This window comes from Cygnus olor, chromosome 25 (genome assembly GCF_009769625.2).
Source record: "Cygnus olor isolate bCygOlo1 chromosome 25, bCygOlo1.pri.v2, whole genome shotgun sequence".
NCBI lineage: Eukaryota > Metazoa > Chordata > Aves > Anseriformes > Anatidae > Cygnus > Cygnus olor.
In genome coordinates, this window is record NC_049193.1 from 3,410,461 (window position 1) to 3,434,546 (window position 24,086).

Sequence of the window (24,086 nt, forward strand, 5' to 3'; positions counted from 1 at the left end):
AGTAATAAAACATTTACTAGAGCAAGCAGAAAGTAAATGCACAGCTGATAAAGAAAACATCACAATGTCACAAAAAACTGACAGTTTCTGATACTTCTCTCAGTAGAAACAAGACAGAGGTGGGTGCTGACATGTTTCAACAAAAGAGTTCTTCCTTACCTTTACGGTGCAAAAAAAAAAAAGTTAAAAAACAGGTAATACACACAATGAGTTAAAAACAGTCAAGCAAGATTTTACAGTTTTAACTACATGTGTCCAATATGGGGCGATATTTGAGCTGTTCCACTCCTTCAATTGCTTTTCAGGTTCTCCCTAAAGGCTTCTGAGCAGCAGGTCCCTGAATTTCTGAATGAAGCCTCTTCATTTAGCTTCACTTCATGAGGGGGAGGTGCCAGCCTTTAATTGCTGTGGCATATCTACATTTTGTTTCCCTTTTTTGTTTTTACTTTGAAGAAAGCAATCAGCCCTCTCAGAACAGAGGGTGCATAGGCACAGCAGAGAGACACGTTTGCTATGCAGGCTTCCACCAAAATGAAGGTTATTAGGAAAGAAGAGTTTTGTGTTTTTTTGTTTTGTTTTGTTTTTTGTTTTTACAAGAAAAGAAAAATACCTGGGGCAATGGGATTGGTGTACTGACCACAAAAAAAAACCAGGGAGTTCATCCTTCACTGTGTGTGATGTCGTGGTTAACTGGGCTGGAGAAGGATCCCTTGAACAGCTTCGTAAGAAATTAAAGAAAAATCAACTTGCTCCATCCCCCCTTCAGCAATGTAAATTAATACATTCTTAATTGATGAGGAGAGACAGACGGGCCAATCTGGAGGCCAAATTATTTGGGGATAGAAGAATATGGGAAAAGAAGAGACTGGAGAAGAACTCACCATACTGAACAAATTGCTGAAAGATTAAAGTTAAACAGGTGGGTCCTGAGCATCTCCAGATGAACTTTTTTTTTGTTGTGTTTCTTTTTTTTTTTTTTTTAAGTGTGAATGCTGGTTAAGAAAAGACTACCTTCAACAGTTTCTTAACGTTCCAAGGACATGAAACAGCTTCTTTCTTGTCAAGAAGATCTGTTTAAATCCAGCAGAGTCACTTGAGCACTGAATGTTTAAAAGCAGAACCCAGGGAGCTTTATCAAAATGATTTCTCTTTGACTAAGCATTGCATTTACACATCATTAGATTGAATCTGTCCGCAGATGTACCGGTGCAGACTTCCACGGGGAGTTCACATGGTTTCCTTCTCCTCCCCCAGCTGCTCAACAACCAGTTACCAAAAAACCCAAGAAATCCTCTGGAAAAAGACAACACTACCTGCACAGATTCCACCAGGCTGTGAAGCACCAGCCTTTAACTGTCCCATCGACTCTTCTTACGTTTTGGGGGCTCTGGGACAGCAAAACCATCTGTCTTGTTGTCCCGGCTGTTGGCATCCTTCCTGTTCTCACCATTCCTGTTCTCGTTGTTCCTACCCTCGCCGATATTCCTGCTCTCACCATTATTGCGATTGCCACTGCTCACGTCAGCGAAATGCCGGCTTTCACCGTGGCGATGGTTGTCGCTGTGCCGGCCCTCTCCGTGCCGGTAAGCGTCACTGTGGCGGCCACCTCCTTCCCCGTGGCGCTGCACGTCGTTGTAGCGACCGCCGCCGCCCTCTCCCCGGCGTGGGACCTCATTGTGCCGACTGTTCCTGTTGTCGTTGTATCGTTCTCTGACAGTGCCACCGCCGCCGCCACCACCAGCAGGAGCGACGCCGGTGCTGGAGCTGCCGATGCCTTCTCGATTATTAGCGCTGGCAGTCGTGGTGTTGTTGTAGCCCTGTACTCCGACGCTTGGGAAGGTGGGAACGCTACTCAGATTCCCGGTGCTGGTGAAACCTGGAACACCCTTTGCTGCTGCGGCAGCTGCAATCGGGCTGTCAGGATTTGCAGAATTTTGCTGTGCTGAACTTGTTGGTACTGAGTTCAAGCTCCCAGCACTAGTCCAGCCACTAGCACCCGCAGCAGAGCTTCCAGTCTTTTGATTATTTAAGCTTGCAGCAACAAAGTGGCTCTTATACTGAGACTGCCAGAAGAGACGGAAAGAAAAAAAAAGAGAGCACGTTTGCCTCTACACTGCACCACAAAACACACAGTCATCATGCATACACAAGCCCGTCTTGAACTCTGGGGAACCCCTAGTAAAAAGGGTTCCTATAAAAAGTCAGTCTTGGAGCGATTACATTCCTGCCGTGCTTATGAACACAGAATTAGTAACGGACATCTGCTACCAGACCACAGAAACAACGGAACTCCTATGCTGTGGGGTTAATTTTCACACTCAAAAGAAAGGGTTTCTCTGTTCCCTGCTTCTTTTGTCTGCAATTACACTATTGCTGCTAAGCAACTTAAGTAGGATCAAGCCTAGGAGCAGAATCCAAAAGGGAAAAAGAGCAAATAGGCAGCAGAAAACAAAATAAGTTTGGCACAGAAAACAAAATAAGTTTGGCACATTCATGTTGTGCAGCTATGTTCAGTCCAGCCTGCATGCTATTCTTCCACTTTGGACTGCAACATTGAGTGCTCCAGTTGGATGAGACATGGCTGCAACTACCAAACTTAACTCCCCTGAAGTCAGCAGGATTTCTGCACTCTTGAGGGAGGAAACAAAAAACATTTTGAACCATCAGTAGTAAAATTTTTCCACGCTATTTCCTTTTCCCTTGAGGTAGAACTTGGGATACAAGTGCCTGAGTTGGAACTTGGGATACAAGTGACCGAACCAACCTGAAAAGCTGCTTTCATTGCTGTAAGTCTGTCGCCCATTGCCCCAGAGGATGGCTTATATGCTTCATAGTTGCTCATCACACTGTTGTTGTTGTTTCCACGGTCCTAAGCAGAAAGACAAAGGACAACTGCAGAGATTTATCCAACTCAGACACTTTCAATTCAACACTTCTCCAAACCTATCTTCCCTCTGCACTCAGGGAAAATGCTCACTAAGGACCACAAACCTCCGGGAGCACTGAGCAGTAGCACAGTTTGGCTCATGATCTTGAGGATGACAGAAAGGTAAAGGTGCAGGAGCTCTAAGCAACTCACTATTCAGCAGTATAACCACATTTCCCAGCTCCCTACAGTACAAGCAAAACCAAAGTGCAATCAGATGATAAAACCAAGGTGAAATCAGATAGTTTGCAAAAAAAAAAAAAAAAAAAAGAGCAAGCTACAAGCTGGTCAATCCTGAGTTTAAAAGTTCCAAGAACCTGTAAAGAACTTCTTCAGCATCTCTACTTACAGAACTTTCTGATCCCAGACCAGGACGCTCACGATATCCTAAGCCACCACCACCAATGTTCAGCTTCTTGCCTTTTCCTCCTTTGAAACGGGATTTCCGGAACCATGGGTTCTGTCCAAAAGAAAACCAAATGCTTTTCAACACAGGGAATGAGAAGACTGGTAAACACTGGTAATGAGGCTCAGAAAAGAAGGATTTTGCTCATTTCAAAAAAACAAAACAAAAACAGTCTCCCAATCCACAACACAGCTGTTGCAAGGGGATGGGACACTTCAGACTACACTGCTTTATAATTAAGTTGGAGACAGTCCTGTCATGTGGGTCTGAAGCTTTTCCTACAAATGCTCCTTATGATAACTGATTTTATGTCCTGAGCTCTCGGACATGCTAAAGTTTTGGGGGGTTGTATTCTAATAAACCCAGGAATAAGTGCAATCTCTAATGCCATTCGCTTGAGAGCTCTGAATTTGCTCATGTTTGGGTTTTATTGATTTAGTCCATTGCCTGGCTACGAAGAAATGAAGTTTTGTCAGCAAAACTTACTGCAACGAGCAGTGGCTAGGAAAGGGCAGTCCAACCAGACCTCCTGTTACTAGGTTTTTAGATAATGGTTAGCTGCACCTCTCCTTATATCCTGTAGTTTGTTCAAACCTGAAGAAGCCAGTAAGCCAAGCCATTCAGCTTCTGTTCTCTCCTCTCATACACAGCCTTGGAGCTGTGCCTCACAAACTCTGTCACTTGTGAAAATGCTGCCTCTGTACATCAGAAAAAATATTTACTTCTAACAGCTAGTGTCTAAGCTGCTGGGTGAAGTCACAAGCATGCTAATCCATACCTGAAATTGGAAATTACCAAAAAGCTTTTGCTCCTTTGCAGCTACAAAGGCAGCAAAAGACAAGAACTTAATGAGCTGACAAGTACAGCGGCATAAACACAATTGTTTGAGCAATCCATCAGACCTATATATAGTAAGCCTGCCAGACAGCACTGCCAAGCAGGTAAAACGATCAAGCCACAACCAGTTCACAAAGTGAAAGTTCCTGTAATCAGCTTCTAGTTCAGCTTACAACTAAGCTGCATCTTCTAGGTACCTGCTATTAATGCGTATCAAAAATCTGATGGTAAGGAGATACCAGAGTTGGAGTGCTCTGCTGACATCAGGCAGGTTATAGTTCCTAACTTCCTAGGCAATGTTTTACCCCTGAATAGATTACATGTTGCAGTCCCAAATCATCATCATGTCTTCTGCATTCTTTCAAAGGCCATAACAAAAAAACACTAGAAAGCCTACTTAAAAACAATACAGGTTCCCAAAAGGTCACTGAGAATATATGATGGAGCCAGAAACAAGACTGAACTCCTTATTTGCTCACTGTGCTACTCATGAAAGTAACCTTCCTCTACTCAAAAAGTTTTGCTTTGTACCTGCATTGCTAGATCCAACAGCTCTTTGGAAACATGCTGATTAGCACCTTCCAGATTTCGGACGAGATCACCAGCGAAGTTACTGTCTTTGGGAGTCAACAGAGTGTAGGCAACTCCCTTCTCGCCTGCTCTGCCAGTGCGACCAATTCTGTGGGTGTGCGTGTCTATGTCCCGAGCCACATCGTAATTGATCACAGTCTTAATGGAAGGAATATCTAACCCACGAGCTGTAACAAAGAGCAATACAGTGGTAAGTGGGATTGGTCTGAAGGAACTCAAAGCAATCCCGTTCATACCAGCACATCATTCTGCTCCAGCATAGGAAAGGAGTTTTCACAGGAAAAGATCCCTGTTAAGACACCCTTCATACACTACGACTCTTTGCTATCTTAGGTACAGCAATATCGCTCATCTCCAAGTTCACAGCACTGGAGATGGAAGATCTCTCTTCAAATGGCGTTTATTTCAAGTGAGAAAGATACATTGAAATCCATTCTTTGTTCAGCTAAACATCTGGGTACGAAAGGTTTTCTAGAGAAGGCTTCAAGTGCATCCATCTCCTCCTCATATAAGCATGCATAATCTGTCAGCTGACTGATGAATAGCAACTACATCCTTAAGAAACAGTTTATTTTCTTTTTGTGTATTAAATAATATACCTGTCACTGTAACTCAAATATCACTATAGACTTTAAAAATGTAATCCTTTGCTAACACTACTTCTGAAAAACATCTGGAAAACTGTGTCCAGCAGGTGTAGAAGCCAACCTTGTTGCTTTCCACTGAAGTGCATTAACCTTTCTGCTGATATCCACAACTTGTACGTGCTGCTGTTTCTTAAAAAGCCACATACCTGCTACATCAGTAGCCACCAGTATTGGGATCCCTTTTTTCTTAAATTCTGAAATTACTTTATTCCTCTCACTCTGGTCCATGTCACCATGAAGCAGCCCTAGATTATGATCCTCCTGCTTGAGGTTATTAGCCAGCTCTTCTGCATTTGCCTTCTTGGTGACAAACAGGAGAACGCTCCCAGAAGATGTGAACTCCACAAGGCGTCGAGTCAGCCAGTTCCATTTGCTAGGGCCAGAAGGGAAAATCTCCACAATTTGAGTAACATCTTCATTTGCCTGAGGAGAGAAATAAGACAAGCCACAATGCAGTACATGAAAGGCACTATTGCAAACAAACACAGCAGAATAAAATCAGGAATTTAAACTAAGTGTGAGAATAAAATGTACAGAAGCAGGGGACTGACATCCTCCTCTGAACGAGGTTTCAGTTATCCCCTGCTTGACTAATTGCTGACCGCTTTATCTTCACTACACAGAAAAGGCAGGGGTTAAGCAAGCTACTCTGATAAATCTGAGAGGCAAACTGCAGCCTTTGACACAAACAGAAACTGACTGAGCAAGGACAGCTGCTTTTTTCCTTAAGCAAAGTTTAGAAGAAAGAGTCTCCTAGAAAGGAAAGGCCGCAGGTAGCCGTTCATTTTTTGTTATTAAGGGATACCTCACAATCCTGATTAAAAAAAATAAAAATGCAGGGAACTGGTTGAAAGAAGAATGTTCTGAAGGCAGATTGTGAAACTTCTCAACAGTTTGCATATATTCTGTGCAAAGTTTCTTCACAGCAAGCGTACATCTGCCCACTTCATTGACTTATTACCAAAGCATGCTGATAGTTCACCTGCTACTGTCAAGCAAGTACAGATCAACATTCCCACATAAACCAGCTGAGAGGCATTACAGCCTAAGTTGCAAATCCTCCATTGCAAAAGCTGTAATCGCCATATTTATATTTTTGAGACAAAGCAAAAGGATACACCTATTGATTCAGCCTAATAAACAAATCAATCACTGCCTTAAATGTTGTTTCACTCCTAGATGAAACCCTCCCATCACTACAAGATTATTTCCTGGCAGAAAGCTCAATAAAATAAAATAAAACAAAAACAAAACTCCAAAACATTTTTTTTTAAACACAAGATATTGACTCTTAAATATATGTGATGAATACTGCAGTTTAACATAAATTTCAGACAACAGAACGATTCATTTCTATGACTGTATCAGAAGTAAGGTGGAATTACCTCTCCAATGTCTCCCTGCACAACTCGAATTGGGTCAATCAGAATATCTCGGGCCAATTTCTCAATCTTTTTACGGAAAGTGGCACTGAACAAGAGGGCTGAAAGAAAAAAACAGTATTTGAGCTTCATGAAAAATCTTTTTTCAGAATTATGAGAACACTGCACAGATATTGTGAACCTGTACGACTGTACTGTATGTCAGGGATCTAAAGCTACAGTCTGTTTTAGCGGTTCTAATGAAAATTACCAATCGCAGTGACTATTAGAATATCTCAAAGCAGAAATATGTTTCATGGTATTTGAAATAGGATATGAATAATAGGTGGCACTGCTGTGAGCCTTCTTTTCTGCCACTTTAGAACACAGAGTCTCAAAGCATATGAATATTAATTCAGCTAATCATCTTTTCTCCGAGTAAAGTCTGTGGAGGGATTACAGAGTGATGAACAGCCTGGTTAAATGCTCACACTTCACAAGCAATCCCTCCCACCAGCCCCCACAGAGAATAACACCACCGGAGTCCTGCGGAAGTCTCACTGCACGGCTGTGTCAAGAACAAGAAATCCAAGCTCTGCTTCAGATTCTTAACTGGCAGCCCACCATATAGCCTCCTTCATCTCCCAGTAGTGTATTTTGAAACTTGCTTATACTTACTCTGTCTGTCAGGACGTACGTGGCTTGCAATTGATCTGACCTGATATTCTGGAAAAGAGAGAAAATGCTCTAATGAACACTGTATGCTCATTAGGTAGTGGACTAACTCAGAAACACAACTGGACTGCTTTAACAAATAACCACAGAATCAATGAGTGCCTCTCCCTTGATATTTAATTTTACTGGGACTTCCTGGTGCTCTTTGCTGCACAACGAAAGTTCATTGAAATTTCCTTACGGAACTTTCTTAAGGTTCCTTGAACTTCATCAAAAGTTCCTTTAAGCAAAGATCCTAGCTGAATCTGTGCACACTCTGTACATCTCACAAGTGTCTCTCACATCGGGGTATCATAGCACCGCCAAATTTTTATTGTGTCCCATGATTCCTGGGCACATATTCGAAGTCATATAGATCCGAATGACTAAACCTGATCCAAAAAAGCAGAAAGTTCTTCTAACACCACTAGTTTGTACACACAGAATCAAAGCACAGAAGCGACTTGCCCAAAAGTTATTCACCAATTCTAAGATGAAAATCAGGCTTTTGGGAATTTGTTCATCAACAGGGCTTTGCTAATCTCTTTATACCAACAGATAATAGACCTTTAAATATGAGCTTTGTATAGAAAACATTTCCATAATGCATTAAGTATAGGAAGCTACTGGAGCTAAAAACAGTCATATTAAGCTGGGAATCACACACTGCCGCTTTCCAAAACGGTGACCTTTGGTCAGCACATACCAAAACCCATATCAAACATTCTGTCTGCTTCATCAAACACAAGGTAAGTGACTCTTTGAAGGTTTGTAGCTTTCTTTTTCACATGGTCAATCAAACGACCCTGTGGAGAAAAAAAGCGCCATTTTTTTAAAAGCATTTAAAAAAAATAAAAATATATACAACCTTCAATCACCTAACTGCTTTTTATCCTCACTTACCAGAGACATAGAACAAAAACATGTCAGGGCTTCAGTCTGGAAATAAGTGTTAATATTCAAGTCATAGAAACAGATTCCTAAATCTCTCATGAAGTATACTTGACAAGATCAATTTTATGACTAGTTTTTGAAGGATAACAGTGCTGAGACCCTAAAATTGCCCATGCTTCATCCTGACTTAACTTTAACTGTGAACTATTTAATTCCAAAATTGTTGGTGCAGGAGTTCTTCACACTTCGCTTTTTTTGCCCAGTATCCCAATAAATAGCCACAATAAAACTTCCTCCAACCATTACTTGCTCAGTTTTGCTCAAATTTGTAACTAGTTTTTGCAGTAAGCAAAAATCAGTTGAGAATAGCGCTCATTTAAATCACTGGCTCAGCATCAACATCCAGTCAATGTCTCAGCCTTTAAATATAACTGCTACAGGCTCTACACTGATTCAGGAAGATGTCACTCAAGTTCAAGACATTCTGGGAATTGTCCTCACAAATCTAAGACTCAGCAATCAGAAGCTGGTGTTGCACACAACTGACACTGATTCAAGCAGGTCTTGCTTGCTACTATGTCTTCTGTTGGAAGATCATACCTAATCTCTTTCAATTTCTCTTGAGACAGGAATAATCCCAGTTTATTTGTCTTTAACATCTGATAACCTGCGAAGAACCTGGATTTCAGCGATCAGAGAACAAAATCTACATCACCAATGATACTGAGAGATCTGCCTCAGCTTCAGTTACACAACAAAACATGTACTGTGTGCAGACAGGCACTTACCGGTGTACAAACAACTATCTCTGCCCCCTCCTGGAGGGCTTTGGCTTGTTCCCACATGCTTCCTCCTCCATACACAGCTACGGAGCGCAGATTATACGCCTTACCAAAGCGCTTACATTCAGAATGGATCTGAGAATTTTAAACAGAACACATCTCAGTTCAGGTTAGAAGGATTTGAGAAGATACACTTACCTTGGCAATGGAGCCCAGCTCCTGAAATCCACTTTTCAGTTATCAGCTTAATTAAATTATTCAGAAATCCTCAGGACTGAATGCTCCAATACTTGTGGATAACTTCCATTCACTTATCTGGGAAAGCTATTTAGGCATTCAACTGCAATTTAAGCTATTCTTTTATACATACAATTTGTGGCAATGGATCCACAGTACTCCCAATACTTAAGAATAACATGGGAGAACTGTGTAAAAGTAACAAGTTAAAGTTTGTCATGATCCTTAGACTAAAATTAGTGTGAGGATTGTGAACTTACAATGGAGGCAGGTGCAGAGCAATTTTTTCAAATAGGTTGCTGAAGTTTTCTGGTAACTTCTGCACAGAATTTTGCCTTCTTTCTGCAGGAACACTGTATGGTACACACATTTTCTAGACACCTACCTGTTGGCAAAGCTCTCTGGTTGGGCATACAATCACTGCAATGGGACCGTCCCCTGGTTCAAGCTCCTTTTGATCCATGATGTGAATCAACATTGGCCAGATGAAGGCTGCTGTTTTTCCACTTCCAGTCTTAGCTATCCCAATCATATCTCTGCCACTTAGTGCAACTGGAACACCCTAAAAATAAGGAGATTCTAAACCCATATTATGCCCAACTTAGCATGTTACTGTCCTAGATATTAAATGAAAACCCAGATAAAAAAGGAAGGCATGTTGCAGGGGACTCAGAGCAGCATACATAGATACATACACAGTTTTATTGCCAAGTCAGATTTGAGTTAGTTTGGTTTAAGGGCTGGAAGTAATTGCAGTATTATGTTAGTGTTCTATATGAAGTCAGTGTTTGGGCACAGTACAACATCCCCAGGATATATTTACATGGCCATAAATGCATCCTGTCCAGCTGTAAGAATGCTAAAATCAAGAAAAATAACAAAGCTATTTACCTAGAAAAATCCAAATTATTCTTCTCTGTGACAGCTCTATATAGGAAACTAGAATTGTATATGCCCTCATACACACCAGGGACCTCTGCGTGCATTCTGTTAGCTGCATTTAGATGTAAGAGAGTAACAACACTCACCTGGCACTGTATAGGAGTGGGCTGGGTATACTCAGATTTCCTAATTTGATGCATAAGTTGCTCATCAAATCCAAAATGAGCAAAGCTACTGCCAGGTCTTGGAGGAGCAGCACCGGAGACCTTAGAAATAAAAACATATCTTCGTTCATGGAAAGCAGTAAGAGAAAACCAAAGAAATCTATAAAAAAAATGACCAAAGCTATTTCTACCTCAGAAAACTGCTTTTTATTTTTTTTAACAGACCTAAGTATAACTCAGTGCAAACTCCATATGTGCTGTGTAACTAGGTCTTTCAGATATAAAAAAAAAATTACATAAGTTGTCAATCAACACAAGCTACTAAAAATCGTACCTACTTCCCTGTAAAATTTATCTCCTTCCTCCCCCAAATAGTTCCCTTCACAGGAAGTCACCACACTAACATGTCTCAAATGGCAAAAGAAATAATTCTTGCATATAGGATTTCCAGTTTCAATTCTTAGCTCTGTGGTTCTTTAGTACAATTGCAACTTTAGTACAACTGGCAATTTTGGGTGCCCAATTTGAAAAGCCCAGAGATGACTTTAAAAACTGCTGAGGAAAATCAACCTCCTTTAAACCAAAGTCATTGAAGGTGTCCAAGAGGCTTGGTATTCAAAACATGGAATTCCCTGCCAAAATTTTCATTAAAACTACTAAGGCAGTTAGAAAGAATGAGAGAAAAAAAAAAAACGACAAAGATAGTTCTGTGACCTGCTTACCCGGAGATTTAGCTTATGACGTAACTCCACCACTTGCTGTGGGGTGAGACTGGTGATCTCCTCATGCTCATCATAGAAATTTTTCTCAAAAGGTGGATATTCAATCTGCAAGGGTAATTACTCAGTTAGTCCAAGACTCAAGATTCTCTCTGTACATCTAATTTTGGAGGGAAAGTTTTCAGAAAAAAGTTCTTAGCTGTCTGTGATAACGTTAACTTAATAGGGAGCAATTTTAAGGATCTTCAGAGTATGACTCAAGTGGCACAGCAGTGAAATATTACAACACTGATTCACAGGGAAGGAAGCATATTTCAATCTACTTCCTAGCTCCTCTTTCTACAGTCCCTCAGAAAGAATAGAATAGAATAAGCTTCCTACCTCTGAATGGTCAATAGGTGGAAGGGGATCAATGATTTTTTTGGACGGTGCAATTGGGTTCCCATCACTGTCATACTCGAGGTTATCCTCTTCCTCTTCTTGTACCACACCAGCAGTAGGGTTTTCAGCCATGTAGCGAAAATAAGCTTCCTGCAGCAAAACATATCAGTAAAATTGTATACAATAGGATGCAAAAATAGTACCACATTTGTTTAATGATGTACAAAGCTAGGTGGTGGTTTGCTTTCACACACAGCATTGAGAAACAGAATGTTCACTAGAACTGGTTCTTCTAACAAATACCAACAGTTATGCCCAGAGAAAGGACAGTAAGAAGACATGAAGAAAACAACTACAATGTTCAGGTAGACCACAAATGCTTTTTAAAAAAAAAAAACAAAACATAAACTTTTCCTCTTACAGATCTGCTTAAGAAATCCTTCCATCAAGACTTGTAATGCTTTAACAATATAAAATTCTATTCTTATTTCCACACAAACACAATACAAACACTGCAGGTTTTTAAACACAGAACACAATGTTACTAAGCATATGCTGTTCTTTTTTTTGTTAAGCAAACTATGCCAAAGATAGTTTCTCCACTTCTAACTACACTCAAGAAATGAAAAGTCAACAGCAAATGGGAAAGAAACTATTTCAAGAGTCCTTCAACACAAGCCCAAGTTAGAAATCACTGTCACATGCTATCCTTACAGCTCACAAGGAAGTATGCATCTCACAGAATCCCATTTAGGTCTCACTGGCACATCACGACATTCTCATGCAGAAACGCCAGTCTCAATTGATTTTTAAGCAAAGATTTAAGACAAGATTTTTAAAGCAAGGTTCAATTTCAAAGAAATGTGTATACCCATCTGGTTTTTTTCCATTCACATGGCCAATTATTGCTCAGTCATTTAGATATGCATGCAATATACTTTCTGAACAACTGTCTGCAAGCGTAAGGTAGCTGTGCTCAGACTTTAGCATGGCTACACTCACCAAACTGGAAGCAAAGCCCTACAGGCCAGAGAACCTTTCCATGCTCTGCTTTACTACAAGTACCACGATAATTCTTAATTATAATCTGGTAGAGAGACATTCTGAAATTAAGCCTTTCCTCTTTGCTTAATATTCCATTATGGCGATGCCTACAATCATCAGTCAGAACTGGAGCTCCTCTGAAAACTAAGAGCAAAAAGCCAGATTCTTGCCCTTAGCAGACAAACTGCGGAGGCTATTTGCAGTGAAATTTCAACAGCCTCTCAGTGCTGTTCCATATTAGTTGCTTCAGTTAATCTCAAATTTGATGAGACCCTCGGATACTGAAAAACCTGTAGTACAGGAAGTTGAAATTCAAATTGACAAAAAAAAATCGTCTCAAACAGGGTAAAAAAAGAAAGAAATTGTCTCCTAATAATCTTTTCTTTTTTTCTTTTGGTGAAACACCTAGAAGGGTGGAGACAGCAGGGTAACCACTAGAGTTTCCTGCTGAATTGTCCGGGTACTGTGCATGACACTGGAGTTTTATTTGTACCTAGTAGATACATATTTGGGGAGGGAAGATAAAAAAACAAAAAAAGAAGATAGAAAGACTGCATAAGAACTCACTTGGTCATCTTCCTCTTCAATGTCATCTCGAATACCCCTGGAAAAACAAGCGGAGAAAAAAAAAACTTCCCTGCAAGTGTTCCACATACTCAGCTCCACACTTTGATTTGATTAGTGCTGATACTTTGCGGAAGATACAACGCTAACAACTCAGTAACATTCATAATCCCAACCCATGGATTTTTCATATTTGGTGCCAACCATAACAGCGACCCTGCAAAGACTTCATTTTACTTCTATTAATGAGACTGAAAGATTAGGATTCCGTCTTCCCAGTAGAAGCCACATCAAAGATCATCCTGGTCTAAGCTCTCGATGCTACCAGATGTCCCATAAGTGAAGAGCAATATGAGCCAGGAAGTGCAAATCCAGTTCAGGACTTCCCCAGGTGGTCATTTGGATCCGGTGTTCTGTTTCAGGACCATGTATAATCTGATCAACCCCATGCAATGCAATGCAAGTTCTATCAACGTTTCTGACACTTATATCAAGAAGCACAACTATTTCCCTTGGTCAAAACAGATAGACAAGCTGCAAAAATGTAAACTGCTTGAACTCCAAATTTAGTAATCCCAATTGTCACCCACTACCTAATGTGTCAGCTTTACAGGGAATGTCTTAAAACCTAGTTCAAGTTTGGAAAAGCCTCCAGTATCTCCAGTACTACAGGTGCAGCAGCACTGTTTCATATTATCTACAGAACAATGAACATCAAAATACATCAGAATTTTCTTAGCACCATACAAGACACAGGTAGGAATGGGAATTACAAGAGAGAACTTACTTAGCATTCTTTTTTTCCTTGTCTTTATCTTCAAGTCGCTTCATGTCTCGAGCAGCTTGATCCTAGCAGGTCATAAAATTGTGGCACGTTAGAAAACATAAAAAGATGATAAAATGTGGAAAGGAAAAATTGTTCCTAACTAGACCATCATGCTGCAGCGATGATCATTTCTGGACTAAGCCTTTTCTTGTTCCATGCCCTATTAACATTAAACAAATTCTAATTCCTTTGAAATCTATATATTGTAACTTTGTGGCAGCGTTGTTAAAAAAATATATTCTCTGCATTCTTCTTGCAAATGCTGTGATAGAATCCAGCTAACTACAGAATTACAGCTAAGGAACTGCTGATAAATCTAAAACATTCCCATTCAGGTTGTGAAAAAACACACAAAATGTTAGCTTAGTATTTAGAGACACACAAAGCTCTTTGTGGCATTGCCTTGGAAAACCCAAAGCACTTAAATAGTTAAGCGACTGTAAAGTATATCCGCTACATCCCCATTTAATTCACGTTTAAGTTCTAATTAACATACTGTCTTAACTAAAAACCAAAAGCTAAGCGACATTCCGAATGCAACTGCCAAAGCCATGAGGGGCATTTGCTGCTCCTGACCGGAGAGGAGCACTGCCACAGAAGTTAATAAACATTTCACAAGCCGGGTCTTGCCTCCACTTCAGCCATGAACGCCTCCAGAGGATCATCGTCGCTGTCAGAGTCTGCCGATTTGGAATGAAACTGCTGGCGAGTGGGGGAATTCTCCGCTGGAATGTATGGCAAGTCGACATTGCTGTTATCTTCCTCTTCGTCCTCAAAGTACCTGAAAAGAAACAAACGTTGGCCCAGTCAGGACGGAGCCTACAGCAGCACACCGTCCTTCACGGTTTTCGAGCTGAGTCAAGTTTCCCATGCAGAGATGGATAATAAAAGTCAGTGCGTATACAGGACCTGCCGCTAAAATGCTTTCCTTGTGAAAGGCACACAAATTTATCCTAACTGGCCCCAACTCTGAACACAACACCTCACGCAAAGTCCCGGTCGTACCAGAGCATGAGATTTGAACGGTCTGAGGCTCAGCTGAGGGATGTTCTTAGGGAGAAGGAAAGCTAGAGGAGGAAGGGAGCTCTCCAAGAGCTCCTGTAGGATCTCACTGTCTTCTAAATGTATTTAAAGGCAAGGAAGCTTTGCTATTCTTGTTTTATAGGTGATGGGCTGAGACAGAGAAAGGGTAAATAAGTCCAGGGACACACCAAACATCTACCCCTGAGCAGGGCTGGGCGCTCCTGCAGGCAATCAGCTCAGTATTTTTGATACTACGGCAGTAAAGCCACCAGGGTTTTGCTACACCATCATGAAGTGTTAGGGTATTTTATTTAGGGTATTTATTAGGCTGTTCTAAATAACTGAACCTCGCAAACATCACAGGTACTTCCCCTGACCTTGAAAAGTATAAAACACTACAATCTAGAACTAGAGAGACACAAGAAATAACCCTACTTACGCGTTCTCTTCATCGAAATTTGCTCGCTTTGACCCAATTTTGTAGAAAGAAGGCAGCTGTGGAGGTCCCGATTTCGCAAATGCAGCAGAAGAACCGGCTGTTCCAAAAGCACTGTGAGACTGTTGAGAAAGCTTAGGCTCCTCTTTCTTTCCAGGCGTTATGGCAAATCCACCAAAACCAAAGCCTCTCTTTGTACCAGGTCCACCTTTATTCCAATTCATGATGCCCTCGATACACCTGTTAAAACCAGAACAGAGAAATTAATGTCCTTCCTGCTTTAGGCAGGTATAAACAATAGTGATCTTTCTTGAAAGCAGGTTCCTTTATTCATGATAAAGAGACGTGAGAAATATAACCACAAAATTTTGATCTGTTTCCCAAAAAGGATTTGCAAGTATGAGCGAATCCACAACTTGGAAAAAGAATAAATCAAAGAAGTTGTCTTCGAAAATAGATCACATCCCTCAAACCCTACTTAAACATATGTTGACGGTCTTGTTTGTTTTACATTTTACATTTTTACAACGTAAGACAAACAAACCCAAAGTCAGAACCTGGCACAGCAGGAGGAACGAGAGACGAAAAGTCAGCTCAGTAAATATTTCTGCATGCCCATACAGCGTTTCCCATCCCCGAGCGTTTGATGGCTCTGTAAATACCACGCTACAATCCAGACATTTCTAGAAAAACAGGCCCAAAGCAGCACACAGCTCACCACTTCGTCGTGAGACAAGACCCACTTCTGCCAAAAAGTTAGCTCCCTCTTCTTCTCAAGCAAGTGTCTCTAGCCATCGATACGTGTTCTCCATTCCAGCCTTCTAAGTTAGATGAAGACCGAACTGATATACTAACATTTACACTTTTCATTCCAAGTAATTTAATTATTTCATCTTCACAGTCAAGTCATACCTTTAAGGCTGCCAAAAAGAACACGACCCCCACTGCTTCCAAGTGTTTTGTAATTTGACAGCCCAATGGCTACAAGACTTATCGAAGGAATCCCTGCATTCAGCGAGAGCCCTCCAACGAGATCAGAATTCACTGGCAAGGGGAACAACTTCAAAATAACCTCAGAGCAAGCGCTGCCGCTGCGCCCTGTGCAGGACGTTTACCAGCCTGGGGCTTGCTCGGTAAGGCTCAAGCCTAGAGCTCACGAGGAGGCTCTGGGGAAGCGTTTTTCCTTTCTCTGTGGCAGAGGCTGGCTGTGACACGCTGCTCTTGCACAGACACACGGTGCAGCTTTCACACCTGACACGGATACGAGGCCAAAACGTACAAGAAACGGATAAAAGGGGGAATTTCACAGCCCTGGTGCCGACAGCACAGCAGGCATCCCTCTGAGTGACAACGCCTGTATCTAAGGATCCATCCTCACACACTTAACGGCCTCCCTTTCCCCCCACCGCTCCAGGACCAAAAAAGAAACGTTCCCTTGTTCCGTTTTGTGCCTAAACCCCCTCAAACCGCGTCAATTCGCCCACGGAGCGGTGACGGGCCGCGGAACGAGCCCCTACGGCCCCTGCGAGGCTCTGAGGCCGCTGGGAGGGGGGAGGCAGCGGCGGGGCTCGGAGCCCCCTCACGGCTTCCCCGGGCTCGGGGCTCCCCTCACGGCGCTTCGGGGTCCCCCTCACGGCGCTTCCCGCCCGCCGCGGGCCCTTTGTGCGGGCCGGGCCGGGCCGAGGCCTCCCTCAGCGGCGCTGGGTGGTGGCCCCGCGGCTCCCGCGGCTCCCTCAGCCCCTTCCTGCGAGGGGAGACCGGGCAGGGGCCGCCCCCGCCGTCCCCGCACCCCCCCCGCCCCCCGCTCACCGCCCGGCCCCGCGGCCGCCGCTCCCCCGGTTACCGGGCCGGGGGCGTGGAGACGGGACGCGACGTGCCGACGTGCGTGCGTGACGCGCTGACGTCAGCGCGCCCTGCTGAGCATGCGCGGTAGCGGAGGTGAAGCCGCCGAAGGGGAGGAGGGAAGGGTTTGGGCAGAGAGGGGCCTACGGGGTCTGAGCTGGCAGCAGTAGGGCTGCGTAAGGAGGAGACGGGCTCCGGCTGCTGTCCCGGGCTCGAGGCGGGGGCTGTCGGGCCCGCTGCCCCCTCACGTACGCGTGTGGGCAGCCCGCAGTGAGCATGCTCCCCTCGCGCTACGCAAAGTACGCGGGCTGCGCAAAACGCGTAGGCTCCGCAAAGCACTCAGGTTCCGCAAAGCGCGCAGGCTCTGCGGAGCGCTCGGGCTACGCAAAGCACGCAGGGTGCGCCGCTTGCGGCCGCGGCGGGCGCTGGTTGCGGGCCGGGCCGGGCCGAAGCGGTGGCGGCGCCGCGTGCCTCAGGTAACGCGGCCGGGCCGGGCCCTGCGGGCACCGCGCGGCACCCCCCCCCCCCCCCCCCCCCCGGGCCGCTGGGGCTGGGTTTTGGCCCTTTCCTTGTCCCCGTTACCGGCAGCCCTCGGCCTTGCGGTGCCCCCCCCGGGACGGGTGGTCTCGGCTCTGAGGGCTGCGGGGCCGGGAGCTGCGGCCTCCTTGGGGGGCTGAGGTGAGGGGCCGGGGGGGCTGAGGTGAGGGGCCGGGGGGGGCTGAGGTGGGGTGCCGGGGGGCTGAGGTGGGGTGCCGGGGGGCTGAGGTGGGGGGCCGGGGGGCTGAGGTGGGGGGCCGGGGGGCTGAGGTGGGGGGCCGGGGGGCTGAGGTGAGGGGCCGGGGGGCTGAGGTGGGGTGCCGGGGGGCTGAGGTGAGGTGCCGGGGGGCTGAGGTGAGGGGCCGGGGGGCTGAGGTGGGGGGCCGGGGGGCTGAGGTGAGGGGCCGGGGGGCTGAGGTGAGGGGCCGGGGGGCTGAGGTGGGGTGCCGGGGGGCTGAGGTGAGGGGCCGGGGGGCTGAGGTGGGGGGCCGGGGGGCTGAGGTGAGGGGCCGGGGGGCTGAGGTGAGGGGCCGGGGGGCTGAGGTGGGGTGCCGGGGGGCTGAGGTGAGGGGCCGGGGGGCTGAGGTGGGGGGCCGGGGGGCTGAGGTGGGGGGCCGGGGGGCTGAGGTGAGGGGCCGGGGGGCTGAGGTGGGGTGCCGGGGGGCTGAGGTGAGGGGCCGGGGGGCTGAGGTGGGGGGCCGGGGGGCTGAGGTGAGGGGCCGGGGGGCTGAGGTGGGGTGCCGGGGGGCTGAGGTGAGGGGCCGGGGGGCTGAGGTGGGGGGCCGGGGGGCTGAGGTGGGGTGCCGGGGGGCTGAGGTGGGGTGCCGGGGGGCTGAGGTGAGGGGCCGGGGGGCTGAGGTGAGGGGCCGGGGGGCTGAGAAGCAGGGGATAAGGGTGAGAGGGGGGCGTGGGGTGGCATAGGGTGGCCCGCAGCCAGTTTTAGCCTGGCTCACCTTGACTCGTGTCCCTGCCAGCAGCCCCCGGGCGCTGTCAGGGGTCTGTTGGTTTCCACACGTTTCATTTTGCATAAGACTGTATGGAGCGTATAGGGTTTTTTGGAACTGGGTGTGCTCAGGGTCTCAAAATTCATCCTGTGAAACCCTTGTGGGTTTGTAGAGCAGGTGGTTCTGTTGTCCAGGTGTTCTATGCAAATTCTGTGGCATGTAAACAGTGTTCTGTTTTCATGTTTGAATTCACCTAAAGCTGTGATATAAGCAAGCAGCGTGCTAAAATCCTGGGGTCTGCCTTGCTGTACTTCCCGTCTGGATTAATGTTCTTGTGACTGATCTGTGCGGGTTTTTGCTAGAACAAAAAGTCTTGAACGTAAGCGTTTATTTTAGCTGTCCTTGTCACTCACAGCAGTGAGTTCCCTGCATGCATTACTCAGAGGAGTGCTGGTCGAATTTAGAAACAAATTGCTTCTATTTCAAGTTCTTCAGAGAACAGTCTCATTAACATTGAAGTTCCCACTCAGATCTGGGTGTGAGAAGGAGTAAAGGGAGTACTGCCAAGTCTTTTGCAGCTGATCATCCCCAGACATTTGTGAAATGCACAAAATGCATTTTACATTATTACTGCTGTCTGAGACCTTAGTTTGGACCTCAGTAATCTGCAGTTGTCAGTGCTGTACAGTCTGAATGACAGACCGTGACTGCGTCAAGATTAAGCAAAAAGTCATAAGAAGTCGAGAGGGAAAAAAATAAAGGTGAACTATCAGATCATCTCCCCAGGTTCCTGGCAGATCTGGGGAGAGAACTCCAGGCTCATAAGCCAGTTTACTCTGTTATTTTGGGGACCAGCGCAATATCCATCCTCTTTATGCTTTCTTTTTTTGTGGACCTTATAACAAAAGGTCTCCATCTCTAAACAGAAATAGTGGAGGGATGCTGTAGGACCCGATTCTGAGAATTGGTCTAGAAAGATCAAAGCTGATCTGTTTTAAATAAACGGAGGCTATCAGAGCATTGCTGTTTAAAGTAAACGAATTAAGCACATTTTAAGATTTACTGCTTTTGTAAAACATTCCTGGATCTGACTGTGTCTAATTGCTAATTAATGAGAACTGTAGGCACCATGTGTGTTGAAATGAGTTGGCAACTCTGAGAGTTGCTACTGAAGAGTCAGTTTTATAGCAGGACGTCGCTGTTTCTAGAAATTGGTCACCTGAACAGCTTGGCCAGATGTGAACTTGCTGCTGCCTCAGCTGCTCCTGCTACGAGCAGAAAATCTAGTACCTCGCCCTTCACGTTATTTTTATTTCTTGTTAGAGTGTTCACTTTATGTGGAAGATGGCAAGATGAGGCAGAGCTTTATTTCTCTCGTGCTGACCTGACCCCAATAGTGTTTTGAAATTGTTCATGGAAGTTGGGCATAACTGGAGGTGGGATGGAGCAGGCTTTGTATCTCCTAACGTAAGGATTTGTTGCAATGTTTTGGATTTTCTTGCAGTGAAAATGAAGAATTTATATATTTTCGTTGCTGTCCTGTTCATCCCGTGGAGTTTGTCTTTGGCAAAGTACGATGAATTTGAGGACGGAGATGACATTATGGAATATGATGATAATGACTTTGCTGAATTTGAAGATGTTAATGAAGATGCAGTCACAGAGTCTCCTCAGAGGATCATCACGACAGAAGATGACGAAGAAGAAGCCACTGTAGAGCTTGAAGGTCAGGATGAGAATCAGGAGGACTTTGATGACACAGATACACAGGTAATGCCTCATCTCCTTCCCCTGTGTGTTTCCTAATGGTGTCTCTGAACCTTACCTTCTCACCCTATCTTTTCGGATTTTGACTACCCAGCTTTGGATTTTCATAATGCTTGTGATTTTGTTCTTTAGGAAGGTGATACTGAGAGTGAACCGTATGATGATGAGGAGTTCGAAGGCTATGAAGAGAAACCAGATGCGTCTCCTAGCAAAAATAAAGACCCCATAACAATAGTTAATGTAGGTACAAATTTTGATCCTTTTTCTATTTGGTACTTCATCACTTGTTTATGGCAGTATGCCAGTAACGTCCATGTTGTACAAAGAGAGAATCTGTCCTAAAAAATTTGCTATTTGAATTAACAAGATACGGAGAAGAAATGGGAAGAAGTTTGGAGACAAGAAATACCTAAAATAATACAACGGGATAGCAGCAGAATAGGATCTGTCAGCTCTCAATTCCATGCTCTTGGAATTCTTCATGCATTGGTTTATGTTACTTCAGATAGCAACTCCTGAAGTAAAACTTCCAGGGCAGGTATGTTGTTGGTCTGTTGATGTCTCTTTTAAGATGCTAGAACTGCCGTCCTTGGATCTGTGCTGGATTCAAGCTGAGAACTGCAATTGGAATATAGACCAGTAAATTCTTCATTAAAACACATGCTTTGATGCATAGGTTTGGCCAAACATTTTATGACTTAGGTTCTGTTACCTATATGAAAAAGGTGGAGATATGGAGGAGCTGTAGGGATAAACTCCTTTTAATCCAGAGAAAAACCATACATCCCAGAAATGTCTGGGTGCTCTCTTAACACAACGAGGAAGTTACAGTGATGATAGGCTTGCAGTAAACATAGGGTACTTTTAGCTTGTCTCTGGCTAAAGGTTCAGGTTGGCTGGGGTTTTGAGCAACCTAATCTAGTGGAAGATATCCCTGCCCGTGGCAGCGGGGTTGGAACCTAGATCACCTTTAAAAATCTCTTCTAATCCAAACCACTCTGTGATTCCGGAAGTTGACTTCTCAGATGGTTTTTGAAACTAATGTCTCTGTCCACACTGCTTCACCTTCTTTGTTGCCTCCCAGAAGGATCTTTTATAGAATGATCAGGTGCTTAAGGCCTACACTTTTATTATCTGTAAGATCTCTTTTTCAAATATGGTGGCTGACCTTGGCAGTGAAAATGAAGGTTTGGATTGCTTTATGACTGTAGGGTGACGTGGTGGTAAGCAGAACTGCTGATTATTCTCTGAAATTAAAAGATCAGGCAGGCTTCCATGCTTCCCCCACAGTCCATGGCTCTTGGTGCCATCCTGAAAATGTTCCTGGACATTTAGATTTCAACAGAAGTTAAATGACGATCAAATAATGCTGTGATGGGCAGGGCATCGAGCCCAGATAACCATTGGGTTGAAATGCTGGGCAGTTGACTACTCTGAAGCATAAATGTTAGCACAGGCTCACTTGGAGAAGATTATTTTTTTTTTTTGGTGTGTGGTAGCCAGGTATTTTGGGAATGCTGTTATCAGTTGTTCCCTGTAGGACGTCTGTGTCCCAGGAGAGCTAAATGCGTTATGTGTAGGCTTACTTGTGTCTTGTTGCCATTGTGGAGCTTGCTGCTGTATTTGGGAGGAAACCTCTTCAGAACTCTGCATTTTTTCAAGTTGTTTGTGCATGCCTAATCCACTTAGTAAGGAAAAAAAAAAAGATTTCCATTTACTTCCCATAGGTCCCTGCTCACCTTCAAAACAGCTGGGAGAGTTATTACATGGAGATCCTGATGGTAACAGGTCTTCTTGCTTACATCATGAATTACATCATTGGGAAGAACAAAAACAACCGTCTGGCTCACGCGTGGTTCAATACCCACAGGGAGCTGCTAGAAAGCAACTTTGCTCTTGTTGGTAAGTCCTGTAATAATTAGGATGCGTTTTTGGTTTATTTGAATAGAGATTGTTTTAGACCTGCTTGTAAGCTCCAGAGAAGGAAATCCTTTTCTATGCATATGTGTGATAGCACTGAGGGCAGCTCTGGAGGTAGATAAATAGTACGCTAGTCTTTAAGTGTTGAAATTAGATTATGGCGTGGTATAAATTATTCAGAAACATCAAGGTGAGTCTGAAGGAATCCAGGGACAACAGATTGATAAACCTACTGATGCTGCTCTGGCGTATAAATTTGTGCTTTTTAGACTGCAGTTCTTTTTCATTGTCATTTTCTCCAGGGGACGATGGTACCAATAAAGAAGCCACAAGCACTGGGAAACTAAATCAAGAAAATGAACACATATATAACTTGTGGTGCTCTGGAAGGGTGTGCTGTGAAGGAATGCTTATCCAGCTAAAGGTAAGGATGAGCGAGTTTGTAACACTGCTTTCCTGCTGCCCACGTTCGGGAAGTCCTGCACCTGGGATGGACAGTCTCACATGTTAGTTCAGCCCATAACTTGAGGGAGCAAGGCCCTGAACAACTCGATCAAACCCAGAAAGTCAACCTGCTTTTTGAGCAGTATAGGTGACTTCTAAAGGGCCCTTCAAAGTTAAATTATTCAATGAAAAACATCTGCTTACATCTGCCTTGTTTTTCCTTAAGTTGCACGGCTATCTGCCAATGAAGTCCCTCACTCTAGGTATATTTATTAATGTTCTGTGTTTACAATCTTGTGTTTTTAGTTTCTCAAGAGACAAGACCTCCTGAATGTTCTTGCACGCATGATGAGGCCAGCTTGTGACCAAGTGGTATGTACTCAACCCTTTAGATCAGCTGTGAGAAGTTGTTGCATTCCTTTTGTGCTTCTCTGCTGCTTTTGGCTGTATTTATAACCCACACTTGAAGTGCTGGGTATCTTTTTATGGTGTTCAGTATCTGTTGAAATAATCTGCAAGAATCATTCCTATTTTTTTTTTCTGCGCGTGAAATGCAAACTGATGACTAGGAAATGTTTTATCTCTAGGGGTTTTATTATTTGGGTGGTTTTGTGAACAGTTCATTGTGCTTCAAGACCTCATCTTGATTAAGACGTGTTTTTACAATCTAAAATACTGTAATTGTTCTTTTATCTGTACAGTCAGACTGAACAGAGCTGCTTAATGCATATGCTGGCCTGCATGTTCTTTCTTGTAATGTCACTATTTGCCTAGCCACTTTCTCTTAGAGTTGAGGGGAATCTCTGATCACATAAATGTCAAGAGAGGTTATATTTTGGAAGAACAGTGACTTAGAAAAAGTATTCACGATACACAATGTGTCTATAAGTGTATTTATAATATTCATTAAAATACTTAATTTAGATGTGGGCAGATAATCTTATCAATGGATATCTGTGCAGCAAAGGCTTATTATAGCCCTTCTATTGAGGAGTCGCTGTCATCACACGGTAGCATTATACCAGAATGCTGAATTGAGTGCTCCAGGAAAGGCGTTTTTTAACTTTAAGACACACTGAGAAGCTTTAATTTAACAACCTTTATCTCAGCTGTGTACAGCCTTGCTTAGGCTTTGTTCTTTGAGGTTATGAAAGATGAATCAAAATGTCAGATAAGCACTGAGGCAGCAGAAACTCTT

At 44.1% G+C, this 24,086-nt stretch overlaps 2 protein-coding genes across 5 annotated transcripts in view; one reads left to right on the top strand and one right to left on the bottom strand.

Moving 5' to 3' along the window:
* On the bottom strand, positions 1 to 17,570 carry DDX42 (DEAD-box helicase 42). 3 transcript variants are annotated; one of them, XM_040536586.1, is made up of 19 exons: positions 16,347 to 16,967; positions 16,153 to 16,255; positions 15,438 to 15,674; positions 14,606 to 14,756; positions 13,937 to 13,998; positions 13,153 to 13,189; positions 11,542 to 11,691; positions 11,164 to 11,268; positions 10,424 to 10,543; positions 9,781 to 9,957; positions 9,165 to 9,293; positions 8,189 to 8,288; positions 7,447 to 7,494; positions 6,793 to 6,890; positions 5,554 to 5,830; positions 4,701 to 4,927; positions 3,276 to 3,386; positions 2,765 to 2,869; positions 1 to 2,063 (listed from the first exon to the last, which is right to left on the bottom strand). In XM_040536586.1, exons 3-19 carry the CDS (start codon positions 15,656 to 15,658, stop codon positions 1,350 to 1,352), a joined length of 2,832 nt encoding a protein of 943 aa, XP_040392520.1. In that variant the 5' UTR covers positions 15,659 to 15,674; positions 16,153 to 16,255; positions 16,347 to 16,967; the 3' UTR covers positions 1 to 1,349. The 3 variants fall into 3 exon arrangements, with proteins under 3 accessions (XP_040392520.1, XP_040392519.1, XP_040392518.1); XM_040536585.1 differs by lacking the exons at positions 16,153 to 16,255; positions 16,347 to 16,967 and adding an exon at positions 17,278 to 17,570; XM_040536584.1 differs by lacking the exons at positions 16,153 to 16,255; positions 16,347 to 16,967 and adding an exon at positions 17,244 to 17,351.
* CCDC47 (coiled-coil domain containing 47) overlaps positions 17,337 to 24,086 on the top strand; it is an 11,540-nt gene continuing 4,790 nt past the window's right edge. The window contains exons 1-6 of one of the 2 annotated variants that reach the window (XM_040536802.1): positions 17,337 to 17,372; positions 20,262 to 20,527; positions 20,657 to 20,764; positions 22,252 to 22,426; positions 22,747 to 22,868; positions 23,195 to 23,260. In XM_040536802.1, coding sequence (XP_040392736.1) covers positions 17,357 to 17,372; positions 20,262 to 20,527; positions 20,657 to 20,764; positions 22,252 to 22,426; positions 22,747 to 22,868; positions 23,195 to 23,260 — 753 coding nt within the window. In that variant the 5' untranslated portion in view covers positions 17,337 to 17,356. Of the gene's footprint in view, positions 17,373 to 17,616; positions 17,753 to 20,261; positions 20,528 to 20,656; positions 20,765 to 22,251; positions 22,427 to 22,746; positions 22,869 to 23,194; positions 23,261 to 24,086 lie in introns of those variants that run through there. The other variant, XM_040536803.1, reaches the window with a different exon arrangement.